Source organism: Exophiala oligosperma, assembly GCF_000835515.1.
Source record: "Exophiala oligosperma strain CBS 72588 unplaced genomic scaffold supercont1.7, whole genome shotgun sequence".
Classification (NCBI taxonomy): Eukaryota; Fungi; Ascomycota; class Eurotiomycetes; order Chaetothyriales; family Herpotrichiellaceae; genus Exophiala; species Exophiala oligosperma.
Genome location: NW_015622824.1, coordinates 383425 through 397485, shown reverse-complemented (window position 1 = coordinate 397485; position 14061 = coordinate 383425). Strand labels below are relative to the sequence as shown.

Here is a 14061-nt window from a genome sequence, read left to right as displayed (position 1 = left end):
GTGGCGTCATTGCCTTCATATCAAATCATTGTGCTGGAAGGAGCGCGCACTTGTCGCCTGCGTGTTTCGTTTGTCCCGCTTCTTGTTCCCTCTGCATTTCTAAGCTCACACACCTTTCAGCCCTTGATTCCCGATCCCGTCATCATCACCATTTCCTTTTTTTAATTGCTCCCCGAATCCCTGCCACACTCTCTCGTATCTTCCATCTCACTCTCGATATCCCTCCCCCGAACGGTTTTGTCGATAAATACCTTCGCCCTGGCCTCATCAATCCGTTCCTCGTCCCGCACATTGCAGCGCACCCTACTCGCCACAGCAACAGCAGCGATCAAGAAGCCAGCCCCTCGTCGTGTTTTTCACAGCAAACAACCAACAAACCCCCGCTTCTTCTCAACGACCCCCGCCAACCACTTTTCACAGACCCGAACGAAAATGGGTGTCCACAACCTTGCAGAGTACGTAGCCTACCATCAGGCCAAGCTGCGTGAAGAGCGAGCTCGGGATGATGCCCCTCGTCCCTCTAACCCCCCGAGACACGGCGTTGACCAAATCCACAGCAAATCCTCCTTCAAGACCTCGGTCTACGAGGCCGGCGCCGGCAAGCTCGTCGTCGTCGACTGCTTCGCGACCTGGTGCGGACCTTGCAAGGTCATCGCCCCCGAGGTCGTCAAGTTCTCCGAGTCGCCCGAGTTCAAGGACAAGGTCGACTTTTACAAGATCGACGTCGACGAGGTCCCCGACGTCGCCCAGGAGCTCGGCGTCCGCGCCATGCCCACCTTTATGCTCTTCAAGAACGGCGAAAAGGTCGGCGAGGTCGTCGGTGCCAACAAGAGGGCCCTCGAGCAAGCCATCAAGGAAAACTTGTAGGCACGTTACCGCCGCTTCTCCTCCTCGCGGCGGCCGCCCCAGTCAGGTGACGAAAATTTGAACAATGATGGAATAGAACCATCACTGTTCCTGAAGGGTCAATGCCAAGTCAGTGACTCTTGGTCGTCGACGTTTGCCCAAAACGACGGTGGCTGGCGGTCGTGGTGCAAGACCCCGGGGGAAGAGATTTCGACAATTTCAAAAATCACAAAAACACAAAGGCAAAAAAAAAGGAATTGCACCGCACAGTGACAAGGATGGGATGGATCGGAACCACCACCCGGGAGAATCTGAACACAGAACAAACGAATGCTGTGAAACGCATCACCAGCAGCGCCAACATGGGTCTAGTCAGTTTTCCAAGAATAGCGCAAATCTGAAAACAATGACAATGTCAAACAAAAGACAACGTGCGTAATAAATGATGCTGTGATTCCGTAACCCAGGTACCCAGCATGTTTCTTGTAGGATGTAAACTGCTTGACCGAGACACGCACGGAGGACAACAGCCTCAGTGCATGTTGGCCGGGACCGTCATGATAACTTGATCTGTACACCGTACTCTGTACTCGGTACAAAACAGCCAGACCTCGTTCACCACTGTGACGCGATAGCCACCCTGGGTGAAGATAAATTCCCCCGTACCGCGCCGTCCACCAGGCCTCGATCTACACTTGACGTGTTGCAAGGTTTTGACAAGGATATCGTATATCCAAAGCCAAAGCATAAGATATGTGTACCCGAGGTACTTTATTCAGTATTCAACAAAGTCCTGCATTTATACACACATCCAAGGACTATAGGAGGACGCCCGGCTGAAGGAGGGGTGGGGGACGTCCACACAGCTATATCAATATACCTTTGTTAATACATTATTGGGGTCAAAAGTATCCCAAAGACTAGCAAGATACCCTGGGTAACAATAGTAATTGGTCTTCCAAAGAAAAAGAAAAAAAGAGACTGCCAATACTTCGACGTCCTCGACAATCTATTCCCGAGGGTTTCATAATCATAAACTTCGTACTCGTAAATGTGGCCATGCGTGAATGTTGTCGGTATGGGCGACGGCTGGGTATGTCGATGTCGAAGGAGGACCGTGAAGAGATTTGATGGTTTCTCATCGCCAACTTCCAGTATTGCTGGCTGCCGACTCAGGGAGGGTGGCTGTTTATGCCGTATCTTATATTTATAGGCGTGGACGTCGACCCGACTTGATGTATTGTGCACCAACCGTCTCTTCTCATGACGCAGAGCCCGGAAGGTCCATCAGGAGGTCAGCCAGAACCCTACCGCACAGATTTTCATGTCCGACGGTGTGGTCTTCCGAGATCCCGAAATTGCGCATCACTCACACCACGGTACCACACTTTCTACATCGGAACGTCTGGCCCTTGTCGGTCATGGTCGCTTTGAACGTCTTACCCCGACATTTCCGACAGCGCAGTTCGCCCTCACTGCCATTGCTGCTCCTCCTGCGTGAGCGAGACTTGCGACCGTCACGGGCTCTCTCGTCGTCGCCATCATGCACACTGGCGTTGGCACTGTGTGCTTCCTGATCCGACGCGGTGACTTCACTGGACAGTTGACTGACATAACTCTCGGCGCGTGACAGAGGATTGCCATCCGGACCCAGGTATCCGGGCGTCCGAGGAGTGTGTTTCGCCATGGGTATCAGGGTATTGCGGATGTCCCAGGCGAGGAACGACTGCTGGTCCATGAGCATGAGAGGATCGTTCTGGGGTAGGTCTGAGGGCGAGGGGTTTGTTCTGATCGGCTTGAAGTCCGTCGGTGAGATATGCTTTTCGTAGTCTGGTGTTTTCTGTGCAGGTGAATGGAAGCTTTCTGGGGAGTCAACGGTAGGCGAGGTTACCGCTATCGAAGGCCCATTCTGCATCTGGTTGAGGGGCGAGTGGTACACTGGAGATGTCGGAGAAAGAGCGCCGTTCTTGGTCGGCGGCGAAGGTTTTCGTAGCGACAGTCGATGCGAGATCAGTTTCTTCGGCGATGCACTACGTGACCGTTCGTTGCCCATTGATCCGCGAATCTCGACCATGCTGGCCGACGTAGCACTGCCAGCAACTGTCGCGTTGACCGAGTTCCGCCAGCTTAGGATGCGGTCCGTTGACTGAGTCTTTGAACCCATGACAAACGAGCTGCGACGCGTGGAACTTGTGGTAGAGGTGCGAGTAGTCACAGAACCGCTTCGACCAAGCATCTTCTTAGAAAACGCCGACCCTGCGTCCCACGATTCGTGTTTGCGTTTCTGGAAGGCACAATCCTGCCGAAACACCTTGATTTGTCCGGTGTAATCCGCCGTCACTATGATTTGACCGCCTGGATGGGAATGCCGCGCAAGGAAAGCTGGGCTTTCAGGAGCACGCTTTGGGGATCCCGACAGCCGTTTCTCAGATATGGGGTTCTTCTCGTCAGAACTATTATTCGTAGGCGCGCGGGAAGATATTACCGAGTCTGCACGGCTGAACAAGGTCACTGGGGGAGGATTACAAAGGTCGTACAAAGGATCCCCGGACTGTGCAAGTAACCTCCGTGTCTTTTCAGGAGCTAGTAAGGCGGTGGTGACAATCGCGGAATGCGCCTCAAACACTTCCATCGGTCGTTTATCGTTGTCCGGCCTCTCATGTACTGAAGTAGGCCATATATACGCCTTCCGGTCCTCACTTCCACATATCACATACTTCCCATCGTCGCTGAAAGAGGCGTGGATCTGGCTGCAAGTATTCTCGTTTCCTCTAAATTTGACTTCCAGCGTCCTGTCTTTCAAATTGTACATTCGTATTCGGGAGTCGTTGCTCGTGATCAGGAGTTTAACGTCCGGTGGCGCGTTATCTCTGGGCAGGGCGATCGTGTCAATCCCGGTGATTTTGCTTCCTTTCGCATTTTTTCCTCGTGCTGACCGTACATGGATTTGCGAATGTGCTTTCAATCCCTCTGTGTCATACAGAATGCAGAGACCGTTCAGACAACCAGCAATCGCGGTCTTCCCGTCGGGTGTGAACGCAACAGCGGTAACCATATCAGGCACTTGTGCCCAGTACGCCACATTCTTGTCAGGAATGCTCCATAAACGCAACTTGGAATCCAGAGATCCAGCCAGGAAGAAACGATCATCACGAGGATGGAACTGTATTGACGTCACAAAGTCGTTGTGCTTGAAGGCACACAAACATTCGGCTCGACTAACATGGTATAGTCGAACTGTCTTGTCCATCGAGGAGGATAATAGGAAGTTGTTCTTACTCCAGCTGAGGTCAAGTATACTCGAGGTGTGACCATCGTACTCCCTTGCAAGTTTGTTCTTGAAGACGGGAGCATTCAATTTGATCTTGTTCCCATCGTTTTCCGATTCTGCGAGCTTCTCCTCAAACTCGCGCTCCTCCGTGCTAGAGATGACTTCCCACACCCTCAGCTTTTTGTCTTGCCCGGCAGCGGCAAGGTATTTGCCATCCCTCGAGAACTCCATCGCCCATATTGCAGACTTTGCCGTGCCCGTCGACGTAGCCGAAGAGGTGGCCGGAGGGTCTCTAATATCGTGTATTTTAGAGTCTATCGAAGGCTTCCTGGACTTCAGTTTCGGTGCATCAAGGGCTATCTGAGCCAGAAACAATCGATCGAAATCCTTCTCTTTTCTGTACTGTGTTTTGACCTTGATATAGCGTGGAGGAGCAGGAAACTTGGGTATATAGCCGATCGGCTGAGAGAATACTTCGGCCTCGACCCCGGGCGAGCGGTCCTCGGCAAGCTCTGAGATTGTGTCGTCGCGCAGGTCGAACGAATCCCGCTTCTTTGGGCCGCCCATAATGCGACTCAAAAAGGATACACCCTTCCTATGCAGGCATGCATGTTAGCCTTGTACATGTCCTGGCCACGAGGCTGTGGAAGACATGTGCGCGGGGCGGCGTGGAAAAGAGGTGCAAGCAACGATAACCCTGAAGTCATGAGGCCAGGAAGGAAGAGGTAATTTGCTTTTTCATTCATTGCCTTTGCACCACTCACTTCTTGTCCTTGGTCAACTTGTTACTAGCACCGCTATCGACTCTTCGTAAGGGCGCCGGGTCGGAAGACATTCTGCCCGAGTATAGATCTTCGGATAGGCCGGGCTCCGCATAAGTGGACTTTGAAGGTACACCGCTTTGCTGGCTTGGAGGGAGCTTGTTCGAGGCTTGAGTTCGCTCTAGAATTTGCTTTGCGTCTGGTGAGCACTTGTAAGCCGCCCAAGTGGGCATGGGAGATCTGAGCGCACCCGTGAGATTGGGTCCAGCACCAGGCCCTGCTCAGCATTGGCAGGCTGGCCCTCCGGTGAGCCAAGGACAGGACTCATACTGGCCGACGGCGTTGATTTCAGGCCTGAAATATATTCATGGGTCGAGTCGCGAACGGTACTCGTATTTGAAGGTGGGGTGTCTGGGAGGAGGGAAGACACACGGTACAGTCAGCATGTGAATGATATGACGGAAGAACCAAAGTCGAGGACGGGAATAGCCATGTGGCAACCCTGCAAACGGCTATACTCTAGAGAGAGTTAGGCCAGAGGAGGCTGCTGAGTGATGGTTCACATAACAAAGACTGTACACAAGCTCGCGCAACACATAATACACATACCCTTTGTCGCGCCTCCGGAGTCATAATTGGTGATGCGAATGGTCGGCGACAAAAAGACAGTGGCGTGGTGTTGATTATTGTTCGAGGTTTGAGGGGCAGCGATGGGCGTGGGCGCAGGCGCAGGCATACCTGGAGCAAAGGGCACTGGCGCAGGCGCCGTAGCAGCCTCGCTAGCCTCTGCCAGCGAAAGACTTACGCCTGCACCGGCCCTTTCTACACCTGTTCCTCCTCGAACTGGTCGAGGCGGCGCAACCTCTGCCATTTGGACCTACACGGGGCGACAACGAGACAGACATTTGCCAGGGACGGGTCACCAAGTATAAACGAGAATCCAGACACAAGACACATGCGCATTTCGCAACGGGGGGCCGTCTTCAGTAATATGCCATTCTCCTGCACCCCCCCCTCTGACTGTAGCTTAATACGAGCCAGTGGCCGCGTCAAGGACCTTGTAGATCGGGCGCGGCAACATAAGCATCCATCCACCCTCCACCCATGAAATCTCAGCCAAATCAGCCTCACGAAGTTAAGAGATAACCCTCGTCACGGCACCTGCAGAAGTTCCACGCCAGCTGCATTCGACAAAGGCGTGCTGGTGGCCTTGCGTTTCAGTTTGCTGCCAGCCAGCCCAACTTTACCTCGTCCTTACCGAGAGGACCGTTCGTCGGGCGTGAAGAGATTAGTTTGGTACCCAAGTACTCCGTACATAGCACAGGATGGAGCTGAGTACGGCATGTTTTTTTCATCCGCTTGGTACTACTGTACAACGCCGCCGAGCTGATGGTTTTGTGACACGATCCACCTATGGAACAAAATGCTGCTTGTCCCGCTCAATAAGTCTCTTCGGTCATCAAAACTCGCGACTTATGCCATTTCGGCTCACGCACAAGGCTATAATTATCACTGGAGTTCCCCCCCAATTGTCATTCGCCATAGAGAATATCTTTACGAAACGCACACAACTGATAGACTAACAGTTTAGTCGTTATTATTGTCCTTATTAGCTCGTCATTCTCACTGTCCTTAAGCATGTCTCTTGATTTACTTGGATCTTGTTGGTTACCATTTAACTCATATTGATACTAAGGAATGACAATTGGGGAGTACTCCAGTGACCAGTACTAGGTATAGCCCTTTGTGCGTAATGCAGAGGTGGGTGTCAAACTCGCGATTTATGCCATTTCGGCATATAGTTATTCTTGGTTACGCACAACTTGTGGTCACACTACACCACACAAGGTTGCAAACTCTGGATTGTTTGTGCAGATTACATAACTGCCAGGCCCGGGAAACGAGACGCCTAAATGGGCTGCGAGGCCCGACGACGGGATCCGAATACGACAGTCACCTGTCTAGAGCGCTGGGGCCCAAGAAACAATGCTTGATGATTTGAAGTACTTTGGTACAATCTGACTGGCTCGCTGGAATATGCAACATATCGACCTTGACCGCTTCCGACCCTTGCCCTCATCCTCGCCTGACGTCGTTATTCCTTGCCCGCAAATCACTCATTCCTGGCTCTCCTGGCTAGCGATCCTTCCCAAATATCCCAGTAAAAAGGCCTTGTTTTCTGCTCCAGTCTGCCGTTTCTCGTTGGTTACACGATTAGTAACCGGTCCACTGGTGATCGAGGCCAGACTCCCAACTCGTGATGTACGGGTTGATATGGGTTCGACACCAGGCGGCAAGATCTCGCCATTAGATGTCATGAGCTGACTAGTTGATAATGGTGACACTACGCCTGACCCAGATGGGACTGCATATGCCTTAGGCGTGGTGTCTACACCACCACCGAAGAGCGATAGCAACGCTTGCTTCTGAGCACTGGGATGCGAGGATTGTCGACTCAAAGGCTGCCTTTCTTGAAGACTCGAGGAATCAGGGATCGGTGGAGATGAGATGGCGTTGGTCTGGATTTCCTGCTCGACTCTGGTCCCATTCGCACTTGACTCTGGCTCAGATGAATCTGCTGTTTGAGGTCGACGCAGTATCTGCGGTTGAAATGGCTTGTTAGAGGGCTTCTGTGACACCTTCTCCTTGGCTGCTCTCTTCGGCGGTGGCTTCATGCTGCGAGGAGACCGCGGTGGTGTAAACTGTTGATGAGCCTCATCTGATCGTGTCAAGATCTTCATCGGCGTTGGCTGATTGGGATCATATAGTGTCCTATGGGACGTGAGTGGAGTTCGTCCCATATCGCTTGACATTTGCCTGCTTGCTCTAGAGATGGCCTCGAACTCGGGTTGATTTAGCGGCCCGTTGATGGTAGCTGAAGTTTCGCCTTCTTTAATAAACTTCTGCTTCATAGATCTTGCTTGCACTTGCCCCTCTTGATGGTCCTTCCTGAGAAGCGACAGAAGCAGTTCGTTCTTGTTATCGTCCGTTTTCTGTCGGGATGACGACTTCGTGTGAGTAGCAGCCAGTTCAACAGGGACTTGACTTGGGGGGTTCTCTTCTACAGCCTGTCCTGGTTGATCAGGCCTCGTAAAGAGGTCCAACAGAGATGTCTTATCCGCCTTGGCGGGATGAGCGCTCGGCGGAGTGGCGAGGTTTTGATGTTTAACCCTCTGTTCGAAGCTGTGCTCAAAGCCGTGGCCTGTTTTTGATCGCTCCAAGTTCAGATCCTGCGTACGATTCGCCAAATTGGCCAAGTCCTTTCCTGTCGTAGCTTGAATTTGTGGACTGGCTTTCGCGAGGGATCCTCCGCCAGTGAGAAGCTCTAGCAACCCGTTCTTCGACGGCACGGGTGGGGGAGGAGCCATGTTGCCCGTTCCTTTGAAGACATCCAACAATGCTTTTGTATGGTTCGTGAGCTTCGGTAACGCACTTGCTGGAGGAACGATAGGTTGCCGAGATTTGTTGTTCCCTTGCAGCGCGAATTGTGGGTCACCAGTCCGTTGATATGGTGCGCTCTGTAATTGTGGTGGTTGCCACTGCGTGGTCTTGGGTATTGTGGTGCTATCCTGTGTAGGCTGGGATACAGGTGGCTGGAATGGTGGAGGAGGTCGATTTTGATTCATCTGAGGCTGGCGTACATGAGATACATGTGGCGATTGCTGAGACGGTGGCGCCGTGGTTATTTGTTCGAATGGTGTCTGAGGTATAGGACGGCTCTGTCCTTGCGGCGGGTTGCGTAACAGGGCGAGGAGAGCGTTCGACTTTTGAGCATCAACATGCTGCATGTGGCTAGCCTGTGGGACTTCTTGTTGGGTAGGCTGTCCGGTTCCGATATTGAGCATTTGTTTCAAGTGTGATGTAGGATCAAATTTGTCTGCCGCAGTGACTTCGGGAAGGTCGCTCACAGTATGCAATGGTAGAGGTAAGTTTGCGCCGACGTCATGCATGTCTTGATCATCCTCAGTTGTAATCTCCTCGGGCACCATCGGTGGTGCCGCCAGATGGGAACTGTATCTGTTTTCCTTCTTTCGCTGTTGGGCGATCCATTTCTTGAGAGGGTTCAAGAAGGGTGCCACCATGTAGAATTTGTTGGCATTCATCGTTGGCTGATCTGTGCCGCTGCCTTCGTGCTGACGATTTTTCTTCAGAGTGGGCAGATCCGTCAATTTATACCATTCGATCTTGCTGATCTCTTTTCGAGTTTTGGGTTCAAAATGAACGTCCTTCGGTACGCCACGAAAGACGTACAGCCTCATATGCTGTTCTCGCATGGTAACCTCAATATATTTCATATCCTTTTCATCTTTAACCAAACCTGCTGCACGGATGTCAAAGCCCGTTTCTTCGTAGACTTCGCGCACCGCGCAATCCAGATCGTTCTCGTCCTTGTTGATTTTTCCTCTGGGGAAGCTCCAATTGGCACCCTTTTTCCAGCCTTTGACAAGGACTACCTCATCCATAGCCTCGTTCAACATGATGGCGCCGCGGACTGGCACCCTTGATTTGTAGGCCAGGAATTCCGCAAAGGCGGTCGTATGGTGTTGAGCAGACCATTGTGAAAACAGCGGACAATGTTGAAATATCCGTAGGCTAAAGGCGCGTAGCGAAAGAGAAGGGAGTGACGGATCAAGGGGACGAATGAAGTCTTCGTAGAACCATTGTGCCTCCTCGACTTGGAAGCATATTCGCTCTACGGACTGGAGCTCTTCCGGGGGCAAGTTGATGATGAATCGGACACAAAGGTCATCTAGCCCTGGACGCGACTAAAGTCAGCACCGAAAAGACGAGCTTCGGGCGTGAAATGCAGTGCACTTACAATCCTCCAGTTGCATTTCTCGCTGTTGTGTCGATGTGGCAGTCTGTAATCATTTCCACAGGCAGTCGGTTCCGTGATTGTATGCCGTATCGAGAAGTGTAAGAGCAAGGGATAGCAATGTGCACTGCCACCTTTTTAGGTAGATCTAGATCAGCGCCCGAGTTGCTGGTGTTTTGGACGCAGATGAGTCTGTGGGGTAGAGGTGAGAGTTGGCCAGTCGTGTCTGTTGTGCTTGAGTAACGAAAGTTGGGCAACGTGTGGCGGTGTCTGTGGCGGTGCATCTTCCCAATGTGTCTGTGGCTGAAATGTCTCGAGTTAGTGAACATGCAGGGGCCGCAGGATGACGACAACCGCGCGCAAAAGTTGACTGTTTCATGGGACTTCAAGCAAGATTTCAGTGTCAACCACGACGCCTGAGTCGTCGACAGCCAGCCGATCTTCTGCGAGCCAAGCTGACCGTGACTTGCTTAGCTTTCTTTGTTTGAAGGCTATTCCCGTTCACCAACGCATCGTGACATAAAGTTCCCAATCCCTTTGTTACTGTTCCAAACGCCATCTTATATCTTTACAACGGACCCTCGTTTTGCACCGTGCGCTTCTTCCATCCTATCTCAAACCCCATCGCTTGCACCATGACTTCCTACGCTGCGAAGCTTGTAGCCAGAAGGTTCTTCAAAGAAAATGTCGCCAATTCGCAGGGCCAGGAGGTGAGATCTACTTCTTACGGTGAATGTCGTCATTCCTAACTCCAAGTTTACAGGATCCATACTTCGAGACAATCCCGGCAACCAGACTCGGTGGACTGTACAAGACCACCAAGAAGCGAAAGCGTGCGCTTCCACCTGGTTTGACTTCACAAGAGGAGAAGATCCTCACCAAAGCCAAAAGAAGAGCGTACCGCGTCGACCTTTCGCTCGGCAATTTTTGCGGAACTAGATTTGGTTGGGGAGCAGTGATCGGGATAATTCCAGCGTACGTTGCGAGTACTCGATTCATGTTGTGCAATTAAGACTAATTTGAGGCAGAATCGGTGATTTCGCCGACCTTTTGTTGGCCTTCATGGTCTACCGTACCTGCTGCTCGGTTGAGCCCGAGTTGCCCTCCTCGGTCAAAGCACACATGAGATTCAATATGGCCCTTGACTTCGCAATCGGTCTGATCCCTTTTATTGGAGATATTGCAGATGCCGTGTATAAGTGCAACACCAGGAATGTGGTTTTGCTGGAGAAAGTTCTGCGCGACCGCGGTGCTAAGAGGATTAAGGGTACTCCGCAAGCCAATGCTGCGGACCCGAGCTTGCCAGACGAATTCGATTATCAGGGCGAAGAGAGACGCTTGAATGAACAGAATGGCCCTCCTCCACGGTATACATCGCGACGCGAGTCCCGCCGATCTCGCAGAGATCGCCGTGATGTTGAGCGAGGAGAAGGCGTTACACCCCCAGTGCCAGCTCGCACGCGCTGATGCGAGATTGTTTCGGTCGAACTTGCCAGCGGAGGATTTAGTACGCTTTACTTTGTATTGAGCCATAGATTCAATTGTATGCACATTCTTGTCGTGTCGTTTCCAAACGTCCTAGAATACATCCTCGAACTCCATATGCACTGATTTGTAAATCTGTCGTGTCGCTATGATCATGGTACAATGTCTTGCCTCATTCTCTCACATCCATAACATAGCCCAGAATTTCTGTTTAGAAGGCCCTGGGTGCCTATCACAGGCATGAGACAAACAGGGCAAGCTGTAGCATTGTCGGCTGGTCTCCTGGCTTCTAGTTTGCTTGCAGTGCGCACAACATTCGCCATGATGCTGGGGTATTTCTCCCCTTGAGATGTGATATAAGTGTTGAGGAGGCTGTCGATTGCAGTGCTACGTATGTTGGTGGGCTGTCCAACCGGGATGTCTTGTTCGACTGTAGTTTCGAGTATCGGCTCTGATGACGCTCGAGCATATGTCTGTAGTTCAGCTTTGAAGAGATCACGGAGTGGATAATTGAAGTCGACTCCTTGCAATGTTTGTCCATCAGCGATCGAACAAGAAACAGACCCACCTCGTCCTTTCGCAACATCAGCCAGTGCCAATGCCGCCAAACGGGTGTCTGAATGACCCCATAAGACATTTTCACATCCTTGGTCCCTAGCAACAGCCACAAGAAGGCGCTTGAGCAGGATTGACTGCACATCCGATGCTGCAGTTGCAGACGTGCTGCAATGCATGATACGAAGGAAGAAATTCTGGTCTGCTTCACCATCGTCGCGCACAATTCCAAGCTCTTTCAAATCCCGCTCCACCTGGTGGTCGAGCCGCAAAACTTCGTGCAGATCAAGTAGAGGCAGAAAAGTCTGCGTGGCGAACCTTCCAGCCAAAGCTTCATAGTCACTTTTGATGGACCGTGAATCCAGTTCGTCAGGCAGGACGACTCGAGCCACAACAATGTCATACGTTGTCTTGTTGCGATTTGCAATCTGCTTCTGTAACTGAAAGTCAAGCACTTGTAGCAGAACGAGCGATGACAGCCCGCCAGACAAAGGTAGAAACAAGCGGCGTTTCTGTTCTCCAGGCAAGTTCTTGAGGCCATAGGATCCCATACGCTTTAAGATTTTCGAGTGCACATAGGAGTTGAAACAGACGCTACACAGCCGCCTATTTCTGATGGTCAGCGTCGCCTCGCGCTCGCGGCAGTCGACGCAAGGGTTGGCCGTCATCTTTGGTCGAGATTTTGCTTGGGCTCGATAAACATTCTCTCTAGAAAACGTGATTACAAAAGAGCCTTCGATACGGCTGTAGTCTTGTGCTGCCGAAGCTTGGCATGCAAGCCGAGTTTGCGCTTGGGCCATCGTTTCACGTAGGCCGATTTCGAGATAACCCAATAAGACATGCATGATCGCCTCAAAATGCCACCTTTTGCTTCTGTCAAGCCAGCTTATGCCTCTAACTCTTCCCTGGAATCTATAGCCGATTAGCGGTCATGTGGCTGCGACCATCTTTGAGGACGGTGCCTAGCCTCACTAACGAGGTGGCTAATTGTATTGAACGGAGTACTACAAGCTACCCTCCTAAGCCCTGTGGAAGTCGCGTCCAATTGGGCCTGAATGGCGGCTGCCCTCAATGACGTCTATCTACCTGCCATCTGATGGGCCGCCTGCACCTTCAACTGAATCAAGTACTTGACCTTCGGAAGCACAACACTTACTCTACATAATGATAAAACCGAATCCCTGCTTTTCATTATTGCCTGACCTTTTCAGCACGTAAAACAACGCCTTTCGATTTGACGTGAATAGTGCTCATTCGTCCCAGAGCACATTCCATTGAAAAACAACACCTATCGCCCAACCCAACTCCTCTCTGCCTAACAGTGCATTCTTCCCAGAACCGACCTACGGTTACGACCATTGTTGACCCCATCTTGCAAACAGCGAGCGATCTCAACGAAAAAATCATGGCTGGCAGCTCAGCGCAGTCTGGAGTTGAGCCAGTCTCTGGCCTGCAAGGTTCGGGGACAGTGACCGACCCTTACGATCAAGGAAATGCCGATGATATTGTTACTTCTGGCTCGGAGCCTCCGTCAGGTATACAAGGAAAAGGCACTGCGACAGAGCCCTACGATGGTGGGAATGCACCAGGTATGCTCCAAACACCAGGTAGTTCAAACCATGCTGATTGCTCTTGTGCAGAGAACCCAACCGTTTCTGTATCCGATACATCATCCAGTGCGGAAGCCTCCACGACAGTCACATCTGGAAAGGGTGCAAGCGAGCGAGGTCGAAGTGGCCTGACTGCACCAGCTAGGAACAAAGTGGTTGAAAGGGAATTGAGTCCTGGCTGCCTCGATGACGGAACGCATGTTCAGACAAGCGGCGACCTTGGAGAAACATATGCACCCAGCAAGATGAGCAGACTGAAGGGCAAACTGACACAGTTCGGAAAACATTAGAGATGGAGAAGGTGGTGGAGAGACTGTGACACAGAAGACTCAATAGGGAGGAGGACTCACCACATTTAGCTGCCCATGTATAGATGATCACAACACTGTTAAGGAGTACTGTCGGCTCATATTAAGATGAATTGCTGTTTCCTTGATCTAGCAAGAAATCCATCATTCTCCGTTCCATTCGCGAGGACCAAAGGCGCTGGGCATGCAAGAGAGTCTGTATATCGAGGTATAAAGCAACGCTGGGAGTGGCACATATCTGCGCCTGAAAGCTAAGTATTGCACATTGGTTACGAAGGCCAAAAGTCAGTAAGCCAAATGCTCCTATCTGACCATAGAACAAGAGGTAAATGTGTCGCTTAATTATAATGCAACCGTATGATCTGATAGTCACTGGTGAACAAGATTTAAACTAATTTATTCCGATCTA

At 51.4% G+C, this 14061-nt stretch overlaps 7 protein-coding genes across 8 annotated transcripts; 3 read left to right on the top strand and 4 right to left on the bottom strand.

Moving 5' to 3' along the window:
- The first annotated feature begins 68 nt into the window (after window positions 1-68).
- PV06_07457 lies at window positions 69-1276 on the top strand. Of its 2 annotated transcripts, XM_016408707.1 has the most exons (2): window positions 69-455; window positions 558-1276. In XM_016408707.1, exons 1-2 carry the CDS (start codon window positions 433-435, stop codon window positions 865-867), a joined length of 333 nt encoding a protein of 110 aa, XP_016260461.1. In that variant the 5' UTR covers window positions 69-432; the 3' UTR covers window positions 868-1276. The 2 variants fall into 2 exon arrangements, with proteins under 2 accessions (XP_016260461.1, XP_016260460.1); XM_016408706.1 differs by having other exon boundaries at window positions 69-1276.
- A 939-nt stretch (window positions 1277-2215) lies between these two features.
- On the bottom strand, window positions 2216-4684 carry PV06_07456 (uncharacterized protein; the record flags this gene model as incomplete). The annotated part of the gene is made up of 1 exon (XM_016408705.1): window positions 2216-4684. One exon carries the CDS (start codon window positions 4682-4684, stop codon window positions 2216-2218), a length of 2469 nt encoding a protein of 822 aa, XP_016260459.1.
- A 193-nt stretch (window positions 4685-4877) lies between these two features.
- On the bottom strand, window positions 4878-5749 carry PV06_07455 (uncharacterized protein; the record flags this gene model as incomplete). The annotated part of the gene is made up of 3 exons (XM_016408704.1): window positions 4878-5087; window positions 5129-5289; window positions 5488-5749. The coding sequence occupies 3 exons, from the start codon at window positions 5747-5749 to the stop codon at window positions 4878-4880; spliced, it is 633 nt and encodes a 210-aa protein (XP_016260458.1).
- A 1091-nt stretch (window positions 5750-6840) lies between these two features.
- On the bottom strand, window positions 6841-9889 carry PV06_07454 (uncharacterized protein). The gene is made up of 2 exons (XM_016408703.1): window positions 9698-9889; window positions 6841-9634 (listed from the first exon to the last, which is right to left on the bottom strand). Exons 1-2 carry the CDS (start codon window positions 9711-9713, stop codon window positions 6996-6998), a joined length of 2655 nt encoding a protein of 884 aa, XP_016260457.1. The 5' UTR covers window positions 9714-9889; the 3' UTR covers window positions 6841-6995.
- A 207-nt stretch (window positions 9890-10096) lies between these two features.
- PV06_07453 (uncharacterized protein) lies at window positions 10097-11255 on the top strand. The gene is made up of 3 exons (XM_016408702.1): window positions 10097-10404; window positions 10458-10669; window positions 10723-11255. The coding sequence occupies exons 1-3, from the start codon at window positions 10330-10332 to the stop codon at window positions 11159-11161; spliced, it is 726 nt and encodes a 241-aa protein (XP_016260456.1). The 5' UTR covers window positions 10097-10329; the 3' UTR covers window positions 11162-11255.
- On the bottom strand, window positions 11168-12420 carry PV06_07452 (uncharacterized protein). The gene has a single exon (XM_016408701.1). The coding sequence runs from the start codon at window positions 12400-12402 to the stop codon at window positions 11332-11334; it is 1071 nt and encodes a 356-aa protein (XP_016260455.1). The 5' UTR covers window positions 12403-12420; the 3' UTR covers window positions 11168-11331.
- Window positions 12421-12814: 394 nt separating this feature from the next.
- On the top strand, window positions 12815-13870 carry PV06_07451 (uncharacterized protein). Its single transcript, XM_016408700.1, has 2 exons — window positions 12815-13323; window positions 13375-13870. Exons 1-2 carry the CDS (start codon window positions 13140-13142, stop codon window positions 13632-13634), a joined length of 444 nt encoding a protein of 147 aa, XP_016260454.1. The 5' UTR covers window positions 12815-13139; the 3' UTR covers window positions 13635-13870.
- The last annotated feature ends 191 nt before the right edge of the window (window positions 13871-14061 follow it).